At 37.5% G+C, this 20,868-nt stretch overlaps 1 protein-coding gene across 4 annotated transcripts in view; it reads right to left on the bottom strand.

Annotated features, from left to right (window-relative positions):
* The window catches only part of NCAPG2 (non-SMC condensin II complex subunit G2), a 57,314-nt gene that overhangs the window by 24,106 nt on the left and 12,340 nt on the right, over positions 1-20,868 (bottom strand). For all 4 annotated transcript variants that reach the window (XM_072854698.1, XM_072854702.1, XM_072854700.1 and 1 more), the window contains 7 exons: positions 15,672-15,766; positions 13,462-13,531; positions 12,664-12,750; positions 9,985-10,080; positions 4,957-5,082; positions 3,873-4,052; positions 2,696-2,848 (listed from right to left, as the gene is read on the bottom strand). In XM_072854698.1, coding sequence (XP_072710799.1) covers positions 2,696-2,848; positions 3,873-4,052; positions 4,957-5,082; positions 9,985-10,080; positions 12,664-12,750; positions 13,462-13,531; positions 15,672-15,766 — 807 coding nt within the window. The remainder of the gene's footprint in view (positions 1-2,695; positions 2,849-3,872; positions 4,053-4,956; positions 5,083-9,984; positions 10,081-12,663; positions 12,751-13,461; positions 13,532-15,671; positions 15,767-20,868) is intronic.

Here is a 20,868-nt window from a genome sequence, read left to right as displayed (position 1 = left end):
CCTACTGATTTCAAACTATGGGCACCCTACTAGAATTACCATAAAAAGAAGGTCCTTGGAGTAAGCACTGAAGTAATCCCAGGACTTACTAGAGATACATATTACAGTTTTTAAATAAATAGGAAGTTACTGACAAAACATCTAACACTTACGAGGATCTTTTTTTCTTTTATGTAAACCTGATCCTTCCTTTAGAAGATCTGAATCTTTTACTATGTAAAAATAAAGCACAGAGTGCATCCACTATCCATTATGAAGATATCCATTATGCCTAAAAAAAAATCCCCGAAGCTGATAATTATCTTTTTCCTCTGTCTTTAATGGTAGCAAATTCAGAATAATTCCGAAAAGCCAAAAAGATTGTTTGCTTGAACTTTCATACTGAATGACAAATAACTTTAAAACAAGAATTTTTTATACATTTAACAGCAGCGTGAATACTTTATTTTTAAAAGACTGTACACAAAGCAACAACATTAAAAAATTAATTTAAAGCATTACTGATATTGGATACAAGCTAAAAAAAGCTTGGTTGTATTTTACTGTACAGATAACTGATATTAACGGATCAAATCATGACTGTAGGTGCCAGTCCTTTAAATCATACTTGTATATCATACCTTATGAAGAGTTAAAACTCAGCACAAGAAAAAGTGCTGAGTGACTGTGAGATCACAGTGATGTAGAAATGAATATTAAAAAATACATAAGATTATAAAAATGACATGTAACCAGATTATTAGGGGAATATGTTTGTTGAGTATTTTTAGAATAATAAATAGTAACACAAGAATATGATAGAAATAATGATTAAGATTTCAGAGTCCAGCACTTTCAGAACAACAGTGCCATGATCTGTTGTTTCTGCTGATTCTGTGAACCAACTGATACATCTCCTAACACACAGGCATCATCAGTGCAAGGTCCAGTGTCACAGTGATAAGTCTGCCATTCTACCTCAGTTTTACCTGGCAAAGCCTGGCTTTAGAACCTGCTGAAGCAGAAACTTCAGGGAAAATGCTATCTTTTAGAGTACTACCACTTATTTATAACTCTGAATTGCCTCCTCCAGTTATCTCCAATAATCTTAACAACCAGAACCAATTGCCTAAGTAAAGGTATAGCTGCACATTGTTAATCTCAGGAGATCTGCAAACATTACTAGGACTCTGCTGGAAACTTTTTGTGCTGACAGTCTAAATGATAATACCTTGTACTTGCAGTGTTTGTCTCCCTTTCACATTTTCTGTGGACCTGCCTAATCAATGCATTGAGGTATGTATTATGGAAGTACCAAACTTGCTGTTGCATCATTGTAATCCTTATCCTGAACCTGTGTGCAAGAAGCTGAAAGCTCTCAATTCCGAAATCGCCTCCCATTTATCTTGTCTTCTGAGCATATTTTGGGGAATTTGGAAGGTACTGAGGTGGTCTAATCTCCATATATGTCTTTGAGATCTTGTCATCAAAGCTGGAACGCACACATTTGACAAGTAGGTAATTCTCGTGTTAGGAATAGATGTGTTCCTTGAGCACTGAAGCCTTAAAAATCTGACAAACCAAATATTTATTTAATTCTCTCCTGAACAACAGAGATACATACCTCTGACTTCCTATAGTATATGTGCCTAGCACAAGATAAGCATGTCCTAATAACTAGGCTTAGCAAGAGACAAAAACATGATTAAAATAAAATATAAAATTGAAATTAGGAAACCATTAACAGCAGAGAGTGGAGAAAGTGCTCAAAGACACTGTAATGCCTAAGGCTGGACACCTAAGTATCACCCTAAATAAGGCTCCACAACAGAGCACAAAGTTCGTTCAAAATCACTATAAAAAGATATCAAAATCCCAAAGGACATTTCCACAAAAGACAAACAGAAATTAGAAAAATAGGTAAACAAAAGTAAAAAAGCAATTCGGTAAAGGCATTAAGGTTTTAGAAGGTGAGAGTCCTGACTTGAGCTAGCCAGCTGAAGTGTGGCGGTACAGACTGCTCTGCCCTGGCATGCCCACGAGAGGGCAGGGAAGACAGAAACATGCTGAGAAAAAGCTCTGCTGACTGCTTGTGATGCCAGCAGCCACTGAAAAAAAGCGGGCAAGGACAGAGATGCTACTGGACCTACCAATCATCCCAAACTAGTCAAAAATGTGGGGGAGAGGAAAAGGAGAAGAGCGTACTTGGCTCAACTAAGAAGCAAACTTTCCAGCATGTCTATAAAATCTCTGCCGTAGTAATATCCACATGCAGTACTATCTCATATAGCTAATTTTTCTGCGGAGAACAGCTCTGGAAAGGCTGAAAGCTCACCAGGACTAGTTACAATTTCTTTATTTATTTTAAAAGATTTTTAATGGATACCATGATTTCAGTAGAATTCACAAATCACTGGAAAGAACTACTTCTATACCACTACCTACATTTGGATCAAAACCTTTAAAATGGACAGAAGTAACTAACAGCGACAGAATCCAGAAGTCTTAGAAATAAACTCAGTTATATGCTTAAATATATAAAGAGGGGAAAAAGTGAAACTAAGAGTATTACTACATTAAGCATGAATTTTTTTCCTTTTAGTAGTCTCAGTACTACTGGTAGTCTGCAGTAGTCTCAAAAGGTACTTTTTTTTTTTTAAATAAATGCCTTGATTTTATCTCCTTCTTGCTACTTATCAAGTGTCACTTATCCTACCTTAGCAGCTTTGGTAGCCTTAATTTTCAGCAACATATCAACAAAAGCCACTCGCACTTTCTCTGAATTGTCATGAAGACTGTGTTTGACTGCTGGCAGGATCTGTTCCAGTAATGGATGACTTAGTTTGTTGTCCAAAATTATCGGTAGGCACTGCAAGAAAAAAAGATTATGCTAAAAAAAAAAATTAAAGAGTAGATTTGCAAAAAGATGTAGCTAAAAATTGTTGAACTGGACCATGACACTTCTAAGGTTGAATTAAGCAGGGACAAACACTGTGCACGTGTATTTTTCCTGTAATATTCTTTAGTAAAACTTGCTACGGTTATTTCAAATTTCCAGTGAACAATGAACTCATTTCAGATGAAGCAGCTTCAGATCTACACTGAGGCCATGGTCTTGCCTTCTACCTGAGGGCGCAGTGTCAAGTACTTTTTGTGGTAGCAAACTCTGCTGATTTCAGATTAAAAATATGTCTTTTTTTGCCAAGTTATTTTTAAATCAGCACTTTCTGCTTATCCAGTATAGACCTCCATGCAGCTGTAGTGGAGCAAGTGAGGATTAACATGAAGATAGCTCCAAAGTAAGGCTATCTAACACAAAATTTTTAAGTGCAAATACTGCTTAGGGAGTTCATTTTTCTGTCCAAGCTATTAGTTATTTACCAGATGCCAGAAAGATGTAGCTGAACTAATCCTAACAAACTGAACCATGCATGGGAGGCCGGCATTCCCAGAGAAACAGTATGTAATTATATTTATCCAAACCTCAGAAACACAAAGTGGGGTACAAAATCATAACATAATTATGCATGTCTAAGGATGGGTTAAAACCAGTGATGTAGAAACATACTGGAACCTGCCTGCATACATTTTCAAGTCTAAGCATAAATTCTAATAGCTATCAGGTCCAAACAATGTATATAAGACTAGAAATGCAAAGTGGTTGAGAGTCACAAAGCCAAACAGTCACTGTTTTAAAAGGCATTTGTTCATTCCAAATATGTGGCTTTTATAAAACGTGTGCAAAACTTGCGTGTATTAGGAACTTTATTGTATAAATCATTTTGCAGAATAAGTAATTTTCTTGACTTAAAGTGGCCTATACTAGAAACCTGTGCATCAAATAAAATATAAAAATGACAATCATGATTTTAAATTTAGAAAAAAAGATTTACTTTAAAAACAGAGCATCGAACATCAGCAGATGTTATATCACATGCCAGCTCTCCAGTTAGTTTTTTTAAAAGATCAGCAAGAATTATTGGAGGAATCATCTCCCAGTATTTGGATGTTATCTGAGTAACTCCGAGTATCCCTGTAGAGCGGACAACTGGATGAGGATCTTCTAAGAGATTCTAAAACAAACAGAAGAATAATAACGTGAGTATATGCATTATTGTGACTCTACTGCTGTTTGACATTAACCTATCATAAACAAACAGCATTCCATTACGTTTTAATCATTATGCAAATTGTCATACTATGAAAGAAATGTAATATTAATATTACCTCAAGGCATTTTATTATGAAGCAAACTAGGGAATTTAAATCAGAAGCAAAATTAAGACAAATATTGGCCAATTTTTTTTAATTGGACTTTTGAAATAGTTTTTTAAAAAATAGCTCACATTAAGTCTTGCATCTGTGACTTAATTAAGAATATTTGGACTTCTATTTACATATGAGTTTACACTGGCCACTGTTCCTAGGCAACAATATAAAAACTTTGAAATTCATTCAATTATCTGATGTTTACATTTTTAAAGACCATACTCAGGATTTCCCAAACATTTTCTTAATGAAAACACTATGCCCATTCCCACCCATCTAGACTGGTGAAGAGTTTTTTATGTTCTTGTCTTCATTATACTTCATTTCAGAAGTATTTAGTAATACAGTACTAAACTTCCATTGAATGCTTACATATTAAATGTAAAGCTCTCTTCACCAATACTAGGTTAAGTAAGGATCATTGCTTATGCGTCCAGTCTTTCAAAAGCATCTTTTATTCACAGATTAATGAAAAACAATCCCAAATATTTCCTTTTCAGAGTTGAAAATGCTGCATGTCACCTGCTGTCAACATACTACAGAAATTTAAAATATTAGTTTATTGTTGTATTTTCTGCATCACAGGCTTCTATTTCCCTATGGATACTATCCTGAAATTTCATAAATTTTAATGGCATCAACAGCTTATTTTTGAGTTAGCTTTGATGAAAGTTTCATTTTTAACATTTTAGTTTCATTAAAACTTACAAAAAGTTCTTCAAACTGTTTCTGAATTTCATTGTCCATCTCTTCAGTGTTAAAACTGGGATCACGAAGAGGAAAAGCATCAACAAACAAAAATGCTGCATTTGATCGAACTTCTGAGTTTCTGGCCTGTTACAATGAAGGAAAAAAGTATTTTTTCAGTAAGTACAGACTTTTAATATCAAAAGACATATCCTGTCAAATACTGCTCTCCAAACACTTCTAGCAAGTTGATATTTTTAATTAAGTAGATGGAAGAGATGAATTTTTAAATGTATGGAAGAAATTATAGTAACATATGATTTTTATTTTTTTTCACCTTACATTTCTGCCCAGTCAGTAAAACCTCAGTTATTAGTACAGTCAGCTTTCAAGGTATATCAGGTTCAATGACCCTGAAGAGACACAGTCAGAGCCCTTCTGCTCTCTGTAATGCTGAATAAATTAAAAGCAGTTGGGATTTTTCTTGGTCACCTTAAAGCTCCTCTTCAGAATACAAGAATCTTGAATTCAAGCAGATTTAATTAATTACATTGCCTGTCAGGAGACAGGCGATTTAATTGAAAAGCTCAAGCCTACTTCTTCAAGAAAATAGTATTTAGAAACTAAGTGCCAGCAAGCCTGAGGAGTAACTTATCCAACATAAACATATTCAGTTCTGCATCTACGCTCATAAGTAATAGGACCATGTCCTGAGCTCCAGGCAGCTCATCAAAAATCTAAGGCAACCCTCATAACCCTCAGACTGTTTACCATTTGAAATAGTATTCAGTGTGTTACACTATACATTTTGCTGGTTGCAGAACCCCAAATGTAAAGAAAAATGAAAAAAGTGTATATTTAGACTTTGAGTCAGTATATTTAGTCAGTGAAAAATAATTGTCCCTGTGGACTCTTAAGGATAGAAAAAAAGAGCAGGCAATGAAATGAAGAAAATATGGAATTCAAGATATCTCAGGGAGAAACCTGAAATCTAACCATCAGACTGCATTTTATTTATCAAAGACAGCAGTACAATGGTAAGAGCCTGTGCTCACTTCTCTTGCAAGGAAGAAGGAAGCAAGAATTTTGTTCAGATTTTGCGTCCAGGATAAACAAACAAATGTGTGTGATATATATGTGACTATATATATACAGTCTAATAAAACAAGCAAAGTAGGCTTAATTTTAACAGCAAGATAAGAGACAGTTCAGGAAACCTCCTGACTCTTCTGATCATCACATTTTCTTCTTCCCTTGTCATAAGAGACATTCAGATCAAAGGCAGGAAAAAGAGAAACGAGGATAACCATGTAATATTTAGAACTAGATAAACTAATGTCAAATAAAAACAGAAAAAACACAAAAGAAATGAGCAACAATTACTTCATTTACAATTTATTTTGTATTTCCCTTCTGGACCAATATGGTGGGGCACATCTCTGGGTAGAACCAAAAAAGTCCAAATTCTTCGAGCCAATAAAATTAATAGCAATTCTAAATTTAATACTATGAAGTCAAATAAAGCCCATATATACATTCTTTAGTTAGAGACTTGTGTTTTACTTTATTTGTCATGGATAAGACAAACAGTCTAAAAGTGAAAAGATTATAATTCTTAATTCAATCCTATAAAGCAGTAGAAAATCCTTTAACTTTGAGCTTGTCTGTATTGAAGAATTAATGCATAACAAGCTAATATGTGAATTCAGGGTGAAATAGCTCTTCTGCACTAATATTGCATGTGAAAATTAATTCAAGCATGTTTTTGTGCAATAACCTAGACCTTGTCTACCATGGCCATTCCAGAAAGTTAATTTTCATAAACTTTCGAAGTGCATTACACTGAATTCCATTAAGCTCACTTTAATTCTGAACTGAGTACCCACAATTTAAATTCCTGCCTTTAATTAATTGGAATTTATCCCAAATGTATTTGCATATTCAAGCTCGTAATAGAATAAATGTCTTCACAGAGGCAGAAGCTAGGACTTTAAATTCATATCCTATTTTATTCCACACTGACTTTTCCATGCAAGACGAGCCTGCAGTTATTTAAATGACTAATGTTTCTTTACCTTTATGCTTGTACTATTCTGAGGAACTTTCAGAAGCTTTTTAAACAATATTTTAATTTTTTTGTTCAGTTAATTTTCAGAGCTTTCTTTTAAGTTTCATCTGGTCTTGCAGGTCCTGAAATTCACTTCCAATTATTTAAAAAACTGTTTTTCCCCAGTAAGTTAGTTTAAAAGTGTGGCATGATAAAAAAAACCAACAACAACCAAACACACTACTTAAAGGAATCACTTCCTTCAACAGCTTGAATTCCTGGGGCAGTGGTTCTTGACTTTTTGAGCTTGATAAGAAATAGCTTAATAACTACTGATCTCACAGTAAATATCCATATTTTTATATTTATATAGCTTCTTATACTAATAACCAATCACTGCACAACTGTCTCTGCTATGTTTGCCTGAGACTTACTTTTCATAATAAAGACATGAAAAAAGAGGAAGAAGTTACATGAAGGCGTATATTATAAAAACTTAAAGTTGCATAAAGGCTTATAAAATACGTGTAGGTAAAAGCCACAAGGGAAGCTTGTGCAATCTAAGTATTTGCAAAACAAGCAATTTAAGAAGAAACAGAGAACTATGCATTACAAATATGCATTCTCAGTTTAAAGATTTCAGAGATGAAATCAAGTGGTTTCAACACGAACAGTTATGGAATCCTTTGTATTCTTACAACTGAAGTATTTTTCCTTTCTGCAAGAAGGAGGGGTAAAGAGGTCATTCTATGAGTTCCCTTTCTGCTTTGTAACCAGTGCTCTAGAACAAGATTTGTTCTTCACTATATTAAATTAGGGATTTGTACGCTGGCTAAAATAGGAGCATCAAACTGGTTATCTGAAATTAAACTGACATTTCAAGCTTTGGAGCAGAATCCATACCAGTAAGGACAATTATAAGCTTCCCTTCTTAGCTCTGTATCTTGAACTATTGGTGATTCTGAGTCACAGCAACAGTTATCTTAAAAATGCCAAATACTTCAGCATACTATATGAAAAAGAAAAATTAACTATACAAAAGTCACACAGCAAGACAGTGGCCTAGCCACAAATAAATTGCCAAATTTTGACATTCAGTCACATGTTTCCTTTCACCAATCACAAATATGGTACTGAATTATTTGGAATTCAGAATCTTTCCTTGCACTGAATCATTATGTGTTTCATATAATTGCTCCATTCAATTTTTTACAATCCTCCCGTTACCATTCTAAAATCTATGTTCACAACAGCTGGACTATTTTGCTGTATTAAAACAAATTCTCCATGACCTATTTGATATGGCTGTTATCACCTAAGCTTAAAGTGCTTAACTACATATGTAGAAGCTGTTGAGATAAAAACGAAACAAAAAACCTGCCAAAACCAACAAAAAAACCCCAATCAACCAACCAACCAACAAACCACCCCAAAAAACTTCCTAAAATTCAGATTTGTTCTAGCATTGGAACCATTAGTGATGTGAAAATTATGAATAGCAGCTGTTAAAAATTTGAACCACTTCTGGAATCAGGAATTTCTCCCACTGTCTTGCTGCAAATCAATAATTAACCTTTTTTCCTCAAGCCAAACCTTTCTGTTACATTTCTCCAAACAAATCTATGCAGATTTAATAAGGTTTAACAGAATGTTCTTCTGAAGTACCCTAAGCTTATATTTGAGTTGAGTCCTGGGCTTTGGAAAGTGAACTACTAGCCTCCATTTACAGATAGCAGCTCCCTTAAGAATGGAATACCATGTTTCGCTAACCACTCTGAAATTGTTTCTGAGACACTAGTCAGGAATTTTGCTATGCTATAAAAAATCAATTAAAAACACTATTCTTTTTAAAGACATAAATGTAGAAATTAAAGAAAGCCATGCTTTGTAGCTATTATTCTCTTGCACTGAGAACATTTATGTTTCATCCAGAAGGATTCTTGTTTATATTCATTCTAAAGGGATGGGATCCAATCCTTAATGTAAGACCAAACAAGATACTGGTCTAGCGATGAGTCTGTCTATCTTCCCACTTCTACCATAGGGTTCTGTTGAAACCAAACAGCTCTCAACTCCTTCCTGTAACCCATAAAATCCATTTTAAACAACTTTTAAAGCTGTTTTTAAATACTTTCAACTTCAAGAGTTTTTAAATACTTCTCTCATGGCTAGAGAAAATGCTCTATGACCAATCAGTAAATGAGACTTCCTTAAATGTTAAACAGCACTTAATTTGGCTGTAAAGAATGGTATGTGTATGCTCTCACTGAAGGAATTTCATAACCTCAGACAAAATAAAAGCTGTTCACAAAGAAGGAAGCTTGGCTCATCTTAATCGTAGAGTATAACTGAGTAGGTAAACTGCAGTAGGTACCCTTTAGTTTGTGCATGCAATCCACAGGAAGACACACACTTACCTTAAAAGTACTAGAAGTCAGAAATTTCATTCTGAATGCTTGATTAAAAGCATATCCATATCATCAATGTCTGTACATACAATCAAACCAGAATAAAAGGTTTTCTAAAATAATACTCAAATTAATTGAGCTGTATTCTAAGGCTGGTAATTAATCGGAAGGTGAGACTAAATCATCCTCTGAACGTTTCTGGCTTTGATCAATAAAGCACTGATCATTCCATAAAGAACTTGGAAAACAGAATACAAGATTACACAAAATTCCCAAATTGAGAAGAAGATGAGAAGACCAAAGTTAGTGTTAGTTCCACTGTCTACTGCAATCCTGGAAAGCAGTCTGTATACCTGTAAACAAAACTGAATTATAGAAGTAAATTTTATTAACAAATTAGAATACTGTTGTGTAAACTATGCCTAATTACAACTTGCAAAGTTACTCTGCTACAGCTGATATGCTAAACACACTGATTTTTTTTTCTATGGCCATTTTATTTTAAAAGCAAATATTAAAATCAGAATATGTGAGAGGGATCCAAAATTTAGTAGTTGGAGAAAGATAGTCCTATATTCTGAAAAGGATAATTACCTTCAGTGCTCTCCAAAGGATAGGTTGATACAATCTATAGAGCATTTCTTCAATTCCTTGACGAACTTTACTTTGTTTATGAAGATAACTCAGCATCTGAGAAAAACAAACAAACCAATCCCCAAAACCATTTTTAACAGTACTTTCTACATTCAAGAAATGTGCAGGAGTTGTCTCATTTCATCATTTATATAAGACCAAAGAGTTTTCCGTACTATGGAAAATTATAAAACTAGACATATTAATTGACCCTATATTTTATTAAAAATTCTCAAAAACCATAAAAAAAGAAATACATCTAATAAATATCACATTTTATAACTGTATAGATTCAATAATTCTATATAAAGATCTACAACTGAGAAATAAAATCATGGTTAGAGAGTCAGTTTCACAGCAACCACTTTTTGTTAGAGTAAAAAACTCGATTTTTAAAGTAACTAGCAGAAATACTTTGAAACCATGTAATTATCAACTACAGATAAATAACCCATTTCTCTGTTAAGAACAAAGGAACATTATTCGATAACTGAAGTTATCCAAATACAAATCTACAAACGTAATACGTTTTGTATGCATTGATGAAAAGCAAGTATCAGCACTCCTTTTGACTCAGAACTGTGCTTTGTTAGCTAAAGCCCCTTTTATTTTTTTATCTGAATTATGCAGAAAAAACAGGAAAGTAGAAGACCAGAGCAGAATAAGAGAAAGGACATCATGTAACTCAACAGAAAGTAATTCCTCCACCCAAAACACTGGACAGTTTGAAAAGAAGTTGACCCTCTAGTGGCAACTTTGAATACTTTAGGTATTCACAGCCACAGCTAGACAGGGAAGCCTGTGAATAGCATCTACAGAAACAATGCTACAGTGGAAGTATCCCTTTTCTCTGGTTTTGAAAAATACCGAAGTAAAGACATGATATAATTTATAAGAGACTATGTAGCTCTTAATTCTACATGAGAACAATGGATCTAACCCAGGATTAATGGCAAATCAGTACTCTTTTGTAATAGATTTCATTAGAACAGTGAGTATCAGATATTTGCAAAATGGACATAGGTTTTATAATCAGAACTTTGAATTCAGAAGGGAGAGTTGTACGTGTTGCTCCCTCCCCCCCCCCTCTTTCAATAAAATAGCCCAAACTTCGCTCAAGTGAATAACTGTGGTTGGTTACTCTCCTAATTGCTACAGGAACTTCTGGATTCTAAAGGACCATTTTAAATCAAATTCTTGCATACTGAAAAAGAACGCATCACTCAAATTTATTCCAAGACCCACTCCCCTCGCAACTCAAAGACAGATTTATTTACATCACTCTCCTCTTTCGAGATCATAAGCTTCTGAGTCTGAAAAACAAGAAATGCCCTGTCAAAAGCCTACTCCATCAATCAGGAATCAGAGGACAAAGGAATCCACTATAGATATGAGAATCTATTTACATTTGATTAAAAACAAAACAAAACCCAAAAACCCAACCCAAAACAAACAAAACCCCAAATATAGGATTGTATACTAGCATAATCAAGCTATATATTGTACATACTATACACTCCAGCATCTATATATTTGGGGGAAAGCATGGGAGGTGAAGGAGCATAGATCAAATACAAATGCCTTGTCTTAAAAAGCTTCATGCACTTCTCATTCTGCTTCAAATGTTTTGCTGATGAATAAAAGCCACAGATAGACAACTAGAATCTGTAACTGAATCAAGGCTTGTCCCTATAAACATATATACAAAACCCCCATGTATAACAAAAAGAAAAAACAAGTTTGGTTCCAGACCCATCTACTAAATTTGCCTCAAGGAGCTTATGACTTTTCATCCCTGTGATCAGCTATGGAAAGGTCAATTCTCTAGGTAAAGAAAAACTTAAACAACAGACAGCAAAAACTATTTCTGGGACTGTGGAAAATCCCCTTGTATTTCTGCTTTTGAGCACCAAAGACAAATCTGGTGCAAAACTACAAGCAGGTTCCTCCTAAAATTTGTTCTAATATTGTTTCCCAGAATATGCTATTTTTTAAGTAAGTATTTGTGGTGGCTTGGCCCCAGTCACGAGCTAAGCACCACACAGCCACTCACTCACTTCCCTGCCGGTGGGGCAGGGGAGAGAATTGGAAGAGAAAAGCAAGAAAACTCATGGGTCGAGATAAAGATAGTGTAATAAGTGAAGGAAAGAGGACAAAAAAACCCAAAACAGTGATGCAAATGCTATCACTCACCACCTCCCACAAGTAGACCAATGCCCAGCCAGTCTCCAAGCAATGTCTATCTCCCCAAAATCCACTTTCCCTCAGTTTTTATTGCTGAGCATGATGTTATACGGCATGTAATATCCCTTTGGTCAGTTTGGGTCAGCTGTCTCGGCTGTACCCCCTCCCAATTTCTTGCCATCCCCAGCCTACTCACAAGGGAAAAAAGAGTGGGGAAGAGAAAGCCTTGATACCATGCAAGTACTCCTCAGCAACAGCCAAAACATTGGTGTGTTATCAACACTGTTTTAGTCAACAAATCCAAAACATGGCACCATATGGGCTGCTATGAAGAAAAGTAATTCCATTCCAGCCAGACCTAGTATAGTATTTTAGGATGAAATGGAAATTTTCCACTTTATAGTAACTGGTCTGATTTTGATGCTACTGTTCATGTCATGCTTTACAGGAACTTACCTCTCTAACTTTAGAATGAACAGAAGAACTTTTGGGAAGATGAATTCCATGATGCATGAAATCCTGAATGCAGTTATGTTCAAGTATCTACAGTAAAAACACAAACATGCTACTGTTAACACACAATAAAACAATAATAAGTACTGTAGGCTGTGCAAGAACTTATATTTTTCTCTAAAACAACTGAAAATAGTCTTTGATATTATTTCTTACTTGGCTTCTGCTAGGCCCAAATTTTTCCATGCTAGGGGCCTCTGTCTGCTTAAACTGATTTTCAAAATTTCAGAATATACAATTAATCCGATTCACAGAACCAAGTTTGAAATTCAAAAGCGCCTTCACATGGTAAATAAGAACTATTTGGTATGTGAAATTTGGCTGTAGCACTGTTGTGTTGCTGTAATTATGCTTTTGATCATCTCCATGGAAATCCACAAAAACTAAAAACTAGATAAATATTTAAACTATCAAATATATAGACTTGCATATACTGAATAAAAGCTTCAATAACTCAGATAACTAGTGTGTTTACAAAAAATATTGTGTATATGCATAGTTGTGTGAAGCAATATTTCAGCAGCAGAATTAAAGGTGTTTAAATGCAACAAAGCTGATCACAACAGGCAAACATTCAAAGCATGACATGCTCTTATTCCTTGACAATGCTGAAGAGACCCTTTCCTTAGGGAAATAATTCCTTAAGGCTTGCTTAGGATCCTTTCTGAAGTTGAAAAGTCATATATCTTCTCCATCTTGAAATTCAAAACTATCCAAATGAAATTTCAAGCACAGTATTACCTCTAAGAATTCTCCTGACACCTTCTTCCAGGCCCTGAAGTAAACTTCTGAAATGTATTCCATCAAGGATCTGTATTAACATATGGGAAACACTTTCAAGCAAGCATCCTAACCATATCTATGTACAATTCATAAAGGTAACAACATGAAGTTTTTGATAAGTACCAATATTATTCCTAATTCTGTGCATCAACATTATTTTTAGAAGAAGCAAATATCTTGAAAGTCTACACCGATAATTACAGAAAACCAAAGTTAATTGTTAATTAATGAATGCAAGCAGTATTAAAAAACACAGAAAATATCTCTTATGGTGGGAAAGTCCAAACATTAGCACAGATATTTTATCATTTGTCTCACAACTAATGCCTTAAATTTTTTATAAAGATGTACAGGTATACATTATTCTAATTGAAAGCATTAGAAAGCCTCTGATTTTAATATGAAGAATTACTTCTGTAATATTTCACTAAATAATCAAAGGAAAAAAAAATCCATGCTTTTCATCCATCAGTCAAGTTCTCAGGCTATGATCCTGCAAGTCACTTCTTATTAGGATATCTCTATATAGAATCTTACCAAAGTAAATTAGAGATTGCTCATAGAAAAAAATAAAAACACCTTAGAGAAGCAGAAATGGACCTGCAATTCTCACATAAACACTGCAAGTAATACAGCACAGTTTATCACAGAATCATAGAATGCTTTGGATTGGAAGGGACCTTTACAGGTCATCTAGTCCAACCCCCCTGCAAAAGCAGGGACATCTTCAACTAGACCAGGTTGCTCAGAGCCCCATCCAACCTGACCTTGAATGTTTCCAGGGATGGGGCCTCCACAACCTCCCTGGGCAACCTGTGCTAGTGCCTCACCATTGTAAAAAATTTCTTTCTTAAATCCAGTCTAAATCTGCCCTCCCTTAGTTTAAAACCATTGCTCCTTGTCCTGTCACAACAGGCCTTGCTAAAAAGTCTTTCCCCGTCTTTCCTATAGGCCCCCTTTAAGCACTGAAAGGCTGCTATAAGGTCTCCCCCCAGCCTTCTCTTCCCCAGGCTGAACAACCCCAACTCTCTTAGCTTGTCCTCGTAGGAGAGGTGCTCCAGCCCTCGGATCATTTTCATGGCTCTCCTCTGGACCCGCTCCAACAGCTCCATGTCCAGAAGGACATGTGCTGAGGGCTCCAGAGCTGGATGCAGTACTCCATGTGAGGTCTCACCAGAGCAGAGTAGAGGGGCAGAATCACCTCCCTCAACCTGCTGGCCATGCTTCTTTTGATGCAGCCCAGGATATGGTTGGCCTTCTGGGCCGCGAGCGCACATTGTCGGCTCGCGTCCAGCTTTTTGTCCATCAGTACCCCCCTTTTCCACAGGGCTGTTCTAGATCACATCATCCCCCAGCCTGTATTGAAACCGAGGATTGCCCAGACCCAGGTGTAGGACCCTGCACTTGGCCTTGTTGAACCTCATGAGGTTCACACAGGCTCACTTCTCCAGCTTGTCCAGGTCCCTCTGGATGACATCCTGTCCTTCTGGCGCGTCAGCTTCACCACTCAGCTTGGTGTTGTCTGCAAACTTGCTGAAGGTGCACTCGATCTCGCTGTCAATGTCATTGATGAAAATATTGAACAGCACTGGTCCCAGTACGGACGCCTCAGGGACACCACTCGTCACCAATCTCCATCTGGACATTGAGCCGTTGACCGCTACCCTCTGTATGCGACCATCCAACCAATTCGTTATCCACTGAACAGTCCACCCATCAAATCCATATATCTCCAATTTAGAGAGAAGGATGTTGTGGGGGACCGTGTCAAAGGCTTTACAGAAGTCCAGATAGATGACATCCATTGCTTTTCCGTTGTCCACTGATGTGGTAACTCCCTTATACAAAGCCGCTAGGTTGGTCAGGCAGGACTTGCCCTTGGTGAAGCTATGCTGGCTGTCTCAAATCACCTCCCTTTATATAAAAGTCATTTGCTTTAGCTTATGCTAAATAAGCATTTTACTACACCTATAATTGTATACATAAGCACGTGCAGAGCAACTATTAAATGAAGTTGCTGAAACAATATGGTAGTTATATTCAGGAGATTTGAAGGTGTCTGGATTCTGATATATTTTCTCAATATACTAGGTATTTTAGAGTGTGAGACAAACAAGATTTTAGCCAAGCTCATAATGATCATTAAGAACTCTAACTGTGATGCATACCTTGGAAAAAATTGTAATTGGTTTTTAACAGTTCCATGTATCATTTTAATGAAGTTTACATTCCAGCTGAACAAAAAGCTCAAGAATCTTCTTCCCTATTGGGAGAGGAAAAGAGGAAAAAAAAAGGGAAGTGAAACCCCAGAGGAATACCCAATTTAAGAGCCACCTCAAAAATTAGTAAATACAGAGCTTAAATATCAAAAGAAATGACACCTTTAATTTTAAAAAGCATAGATGAGATTGTTGCAGGAAAAAAAAGTAAGATTCTTCATTTTTAAACAGAATTCAAGCATTACTGTTATTTATACTGAAGAGAAAACACAAAACAAATGAATATGTGGATTACATATCTGCCTGCATTTTTTTCAATGTCTATTCTGTTTTGGTGTGCCTTCAAGTACTGTTCCACAATGATAAGGGACTGTGCAACTCAGGACCCTCATCAAGGCCACATCATCAGAGCTCTGTCAAGTGCAATGTCATTCCAGGATGATACTCTAATGACAGTGAAGGTACAAATAAAATAGCATGACAACTCTGTCAGCATTGGATATGGAAACATTTTTGAACAAAGACACAGAGAACAGCTGGGCCACGGAGGAAAATAAATGTTCTGATTAGCAAGGACAATTCCTTTTCTATTACCTCATGAAAGGTAATATTGCAAACCTCCTGGAACTACTTTAATTCACAAAAACAGAAAAAAACCTATTCAGTTTTTTTCCTGAATTAGTTTTCTTCTGTTTTAGCAAGTAAGAAATGGTGATGAGAAATCTGATGAGCCACAGAAATTGTGCAAGAAAAAGCAGTGGAAGGCTGTGGATGGAATAAATAAGCCCTTGCTCTTCTAGAATCAGCAAGATCTGCCCGTGGAATTAGAGCCTTACACAGTATCTATACAGACAGCCTCACTCTGGCTCATCTTACAGATGAAGTGAAAGCATCCAGCTTCTGAGACTTCGAAAAGTTTGATCATACATAAGGGTGAGTCAGCCAGTTGTAAGGGTCCTTTGTACGTGTCAGCTTTCTAGCCAAAAATAAATCAGGAAAATTAATAAGGAAGTGCAATAATAAAGAGTACATTGGCAGAAGTTCAAAAGGTGCACTGAACATTTAGCAGGGGTTCACAGGCACTTCCATCGAGCACTGGACCAACAGTTATGTTCAGACCTATGACAAAATAGAGAAAATAATGCCAGACATGCTTTGAGCTGGAATATCAGAGTAGGGGTAGAGAGAAGGAAACATATAGGCAGAAACTGCCCTTTAGTGGAACTGATAGCTTAAATGCCTTCAGTTCAAGAAGTAATTCAGAAGATCATAAAAATCAAGACCTAAAGGCTAAATACAATGTCAAGATCCTTGTCTACAGGTCTGATGGAATCCCTCCTGTTGTCATAGAGAGCTGCTTCTACCGAGAAAGAAAACAATTGAATAAAAAAGGTCACTTATCTCCAACTTTGGTGGTATAATACATATATTGGAGTCCCAGTGGTGCACTCTTCCATCAACATCCCTGACAAACCAAAAGGTCAAGGGAGTCTTGACCTACAGCTTCTGACTCAACAAGGCAAAGATGAGGCCAAACTCAAACTCATCTCATCTCATCTTCTACAATCCCGGCAGTGAGACAGATGAAGAACAGTCACAGAGTAGCTTTCAGCAGTTCAATCAATTCTTTTTTGCCTTAGATTTCAACAGATTGACCCTGATCCTGAAAATAGTAAGTGCCTCTAATTTAATCTGCTGCTTGTGATCGATGGATCTGAAATGATTACTGTTATCAACATTATCAGTATCATGAGAAGTAAACTGGTGATAGGCGAATAAGATTGCAAACTCATCATCTTCAGGGTTAACGCATTAACAGAATGTTGAGCATCTTGTACTGCTGTGCTTGTGGACATAGTACATGTGACTTTGTGAGTTGTATACACACACAGAAGGTTAGCAGGGAAGAAGAGAGTAGAACAGGCCTACCTATAAAACACAATAATATATGTTCTGCAGGGCTCTCCAGCTGTTTGACTGGAAACCCCACCTGAACAAGAATGTTTTCATAAATCGCAGAGAGATATAAATTCAGAGGATCATTCCACTAATGCAGCCTGAAAATAAGCTTCTGAGAAATATTACTCTGTGTTGAATAGTACAGTCTGGGACAGCAGAAAAACTGAACTCAGTGATCTTGCAGTGAGGCATATATGTGCAATTCCATATCATTTTAATCTGATCTAGAACCAGGACACCACATTTCTGACCCTCCCCTACACTTCATCCTTGCATATGATCAATCCAGGCAGTTAATCTGGCTGAAAAATAATCTTACTAGGAAAAATACTGATCTGCTACCTCCTTGAATCAACCCATGACATAGCTGCTTGAGCATTCATACTCCAAAGAGGAAAATAGGAATGCTAGCCCATGGCAACACAGGATCATTGTAACCTGGAGTTACATCAGCTTAAGCGGCTATGGAGCTACACTCTGGGACGTACTCTAAAAAGTATTAGGTATACTTTTCTTAGGAACTGTAGAACAAGCCTGCAGGCAATAAAGGGAATATTAGCCGTGATATATAGTTCAGTTTCGTCTCAAGGTAATTCATACATCATGTTGATATTTGGTATGACTATCAGCATTTTAGAAATAGACACAGAATGTAAGAAGAAGGTCCAGCAGAGGTAGTGGGGGCTTGTTGGATATGTTGCTACAGGAAACCTACCATTAGCAAAATGAGCCAGGCAGGGAAACTAGAGAACACACATGGGGTGGGTTGTTACTAAAACTAAACTCTGTCAGGATGCAAAATCCCAAAAACAGAAGGACTTGCAACAGAAGCACAACAGTTTTACAGCAACAGGAAAATGGTTTCAATACTGTGAATTTCAAGACACTTAATCTCCTGCCTGAAGAGCTAGAAAAATCCCAGACAGTTATTCTGCATCTGTACTGGAAGTTCACATACTGAAGTTGTGTTTCAGCTCACAAATTGAGACATCTTAATTTGGATGTTTAAGTCCCTAGAATGTTAATTGCCTGGGGAGTGATTCAGGTGATCAGCTGTTTAGTAACTGCTTTATGAAGCTGAATTGTTCTGTTGACTCCTTTCACTAGGGGCAGTATGCCACTACCCAAGCATAGAGCAATTTTAAACACTCAGATGGTTTTCCAGAAGTCAGAGATCTATGACAGATCCTTTGTTTTAGGTGCCAGCCCCATGTGGATGTCTGAAGCAACGTCGGCCATTTAACATAGCAGGGGTCATTCACTTATACTTAAGCAATTAAATCCTTCCCAGGACCTGTACATATTAGGCTCCTGTGTAGATGTCTAAATTGGTTTCAGACACCTAATTTAACTGAACACTATCTTGGGGTCTTTCCAGAATGGGTTGTGGTTCCCCTCTTATTTTGAATTAGTTTCCTCAAGGATGTAAAGTGACTTATGCATTGGGTTTACATGACAAGGTTTTGGTAGCAGAGGGAGCTACAGGGGTGGCTTCTGTGAGAAGATGCTAGAAGCTTCCCCTATGTCTGACAGAGCCAGTGCCAGCTGGCTCCAAGACGGACCCACCGTGGCCAAGGCCAAGCCCATCAGCGACAGTAGTAGCACCTCTAGGATAACATATTTAAGAAGGGGGGGCGGAACTGGGCAATTGCAGCCAGAGAGAGGAGTGAGAATATGTGAGAGAAACAACTCTGCAGACATCCATGTCAGTGCAGAAGGAGGGAGAGGAGGTGCTCCAGGTGCCAGAGCAGAGATTCCACTGCAGCCTGTGGTGAAGACCATGATGAGGCAGGCTGTCCTCCCGCAGCCCACAGAGGTCAATGGTGGAGCAGATATCCACTCTGCAGCCCATGGAAGACCCCACACCAGAAGAGGTGGATGTGCCCTGAAGGAAGCTGTGACTCCCTGGAGAGCCAACACTGGAGCAGGTCTTCTGGCAGGACATGTGGCCGCACAGGGGATCCATGCTGGAGCAGTCTGTTCCTGAAGGACTGCACCCCATGGAAAGGATCCATGCTGGAGCAGTTCCTGCAGAAGTGCAGCCCGTGGGAAGGACCCATGCTGGAGAAGTTTGTGAAGGACTGTCTCCCATAGGTGGGACCCCACATTGAAGCAGGGGAAGAGCATGAGGAAGAAGGAGCGGCAGAGACAACGTGTAATGAACTGACCGCAACTCCCATTCCCCATCCTCCTGGGCCACGTGGGGGGAGGAGGTAAAGAAGTCCAGAGTGAAGTTGAGCCCAGGATGAAGGGAGGGGTGGAGGGAACATGTTTTAAGATTGTTCTTATTTCTCATTATTGTACTCCATTGTTAATTGGCAATAAACTAAACTAATTTCCCCAAGCTGAGTCTGTTTTGCCCGTGACAGTAATTGCTGAGGTCACTTGGTTTGTACAGCTTAGAGAAGAGAAGGCTGAGGGGTGACCTCTCACAGTCTACAACTTCCTCAAGGGGGGGCAGGAGAGGAGGAGGTGCTGATCTCCTCACTTTGGTGACCAGCAATAGAACATGAGGAAAGGGAATGAAGCTTGGACAGATTGGATGTTAGGAAAAGGTTCTTCACTGAGAGGGTGGTTGGTCGCTGGAACAGGCTCCCCAGGGAAGAGGTCATGGCCCTAACCCTGTCAGAGTTCAAGGAGTGTCCAGACGATGCTCTTAGTCATATGGTTTAGTTCTAGGTAGTCCTGCTGGAGTTGGACTTGATGATCCCTATGGGTCCCTTCCAACACAAGATATTTTATTATGTCCCTATCCTTATCTCAACCCATATTCTCTCTCCTGTCCAGTTGAGGAGGGGAAGTGATAGAACAGCTTGGTGGGCACCTGGTGGCTAGCCAAGGTGAACCCACAACAACTTGCCAAGTAAACAGAGGCATAACAGAGTTCACTTCCTACCAAAATAGATTCCCATTAGACAAATCACTGAAGAAATTGAAAGGGTAAACTAAGTGATAGCAGAATACTGCACTGACTGAAAAAGCCTTGTTGGATGATACAAAAAGCTTCCCTGACTGTAGCAATACACAAATATAGCACTAAGGTTAGCAAGACATTTTCCAAATGGAAGGACAGAAAAAACCCTATGACTTAGAATAAGAGAACACTCAAGTTGGAAGGGACCCATAAGGATCATCAGCACCTCCACCTCTGCTGCCCCCCTTGAGGAAGTTGTAGACTGCAATAAGG

This window comes from Ciconia boyciana, chromosome 2 (genome assembly GCF_034638445.1).
Source record: "Ciconia boyciana chromosome 2, ASM3463844v1, whole genome shotgun sequence".
Classification (NCBI taxonomy): Eukaryota; Metazoa; Chordata; class Aves; order Ciconiiformes; family Ciconiidae; genus Ciconia; species Ciconia boyciana.
Note: the sequence above shows the minus strand (reverse complement) of the source record. Positions and strands in the feature narration are given on the sequence as shown.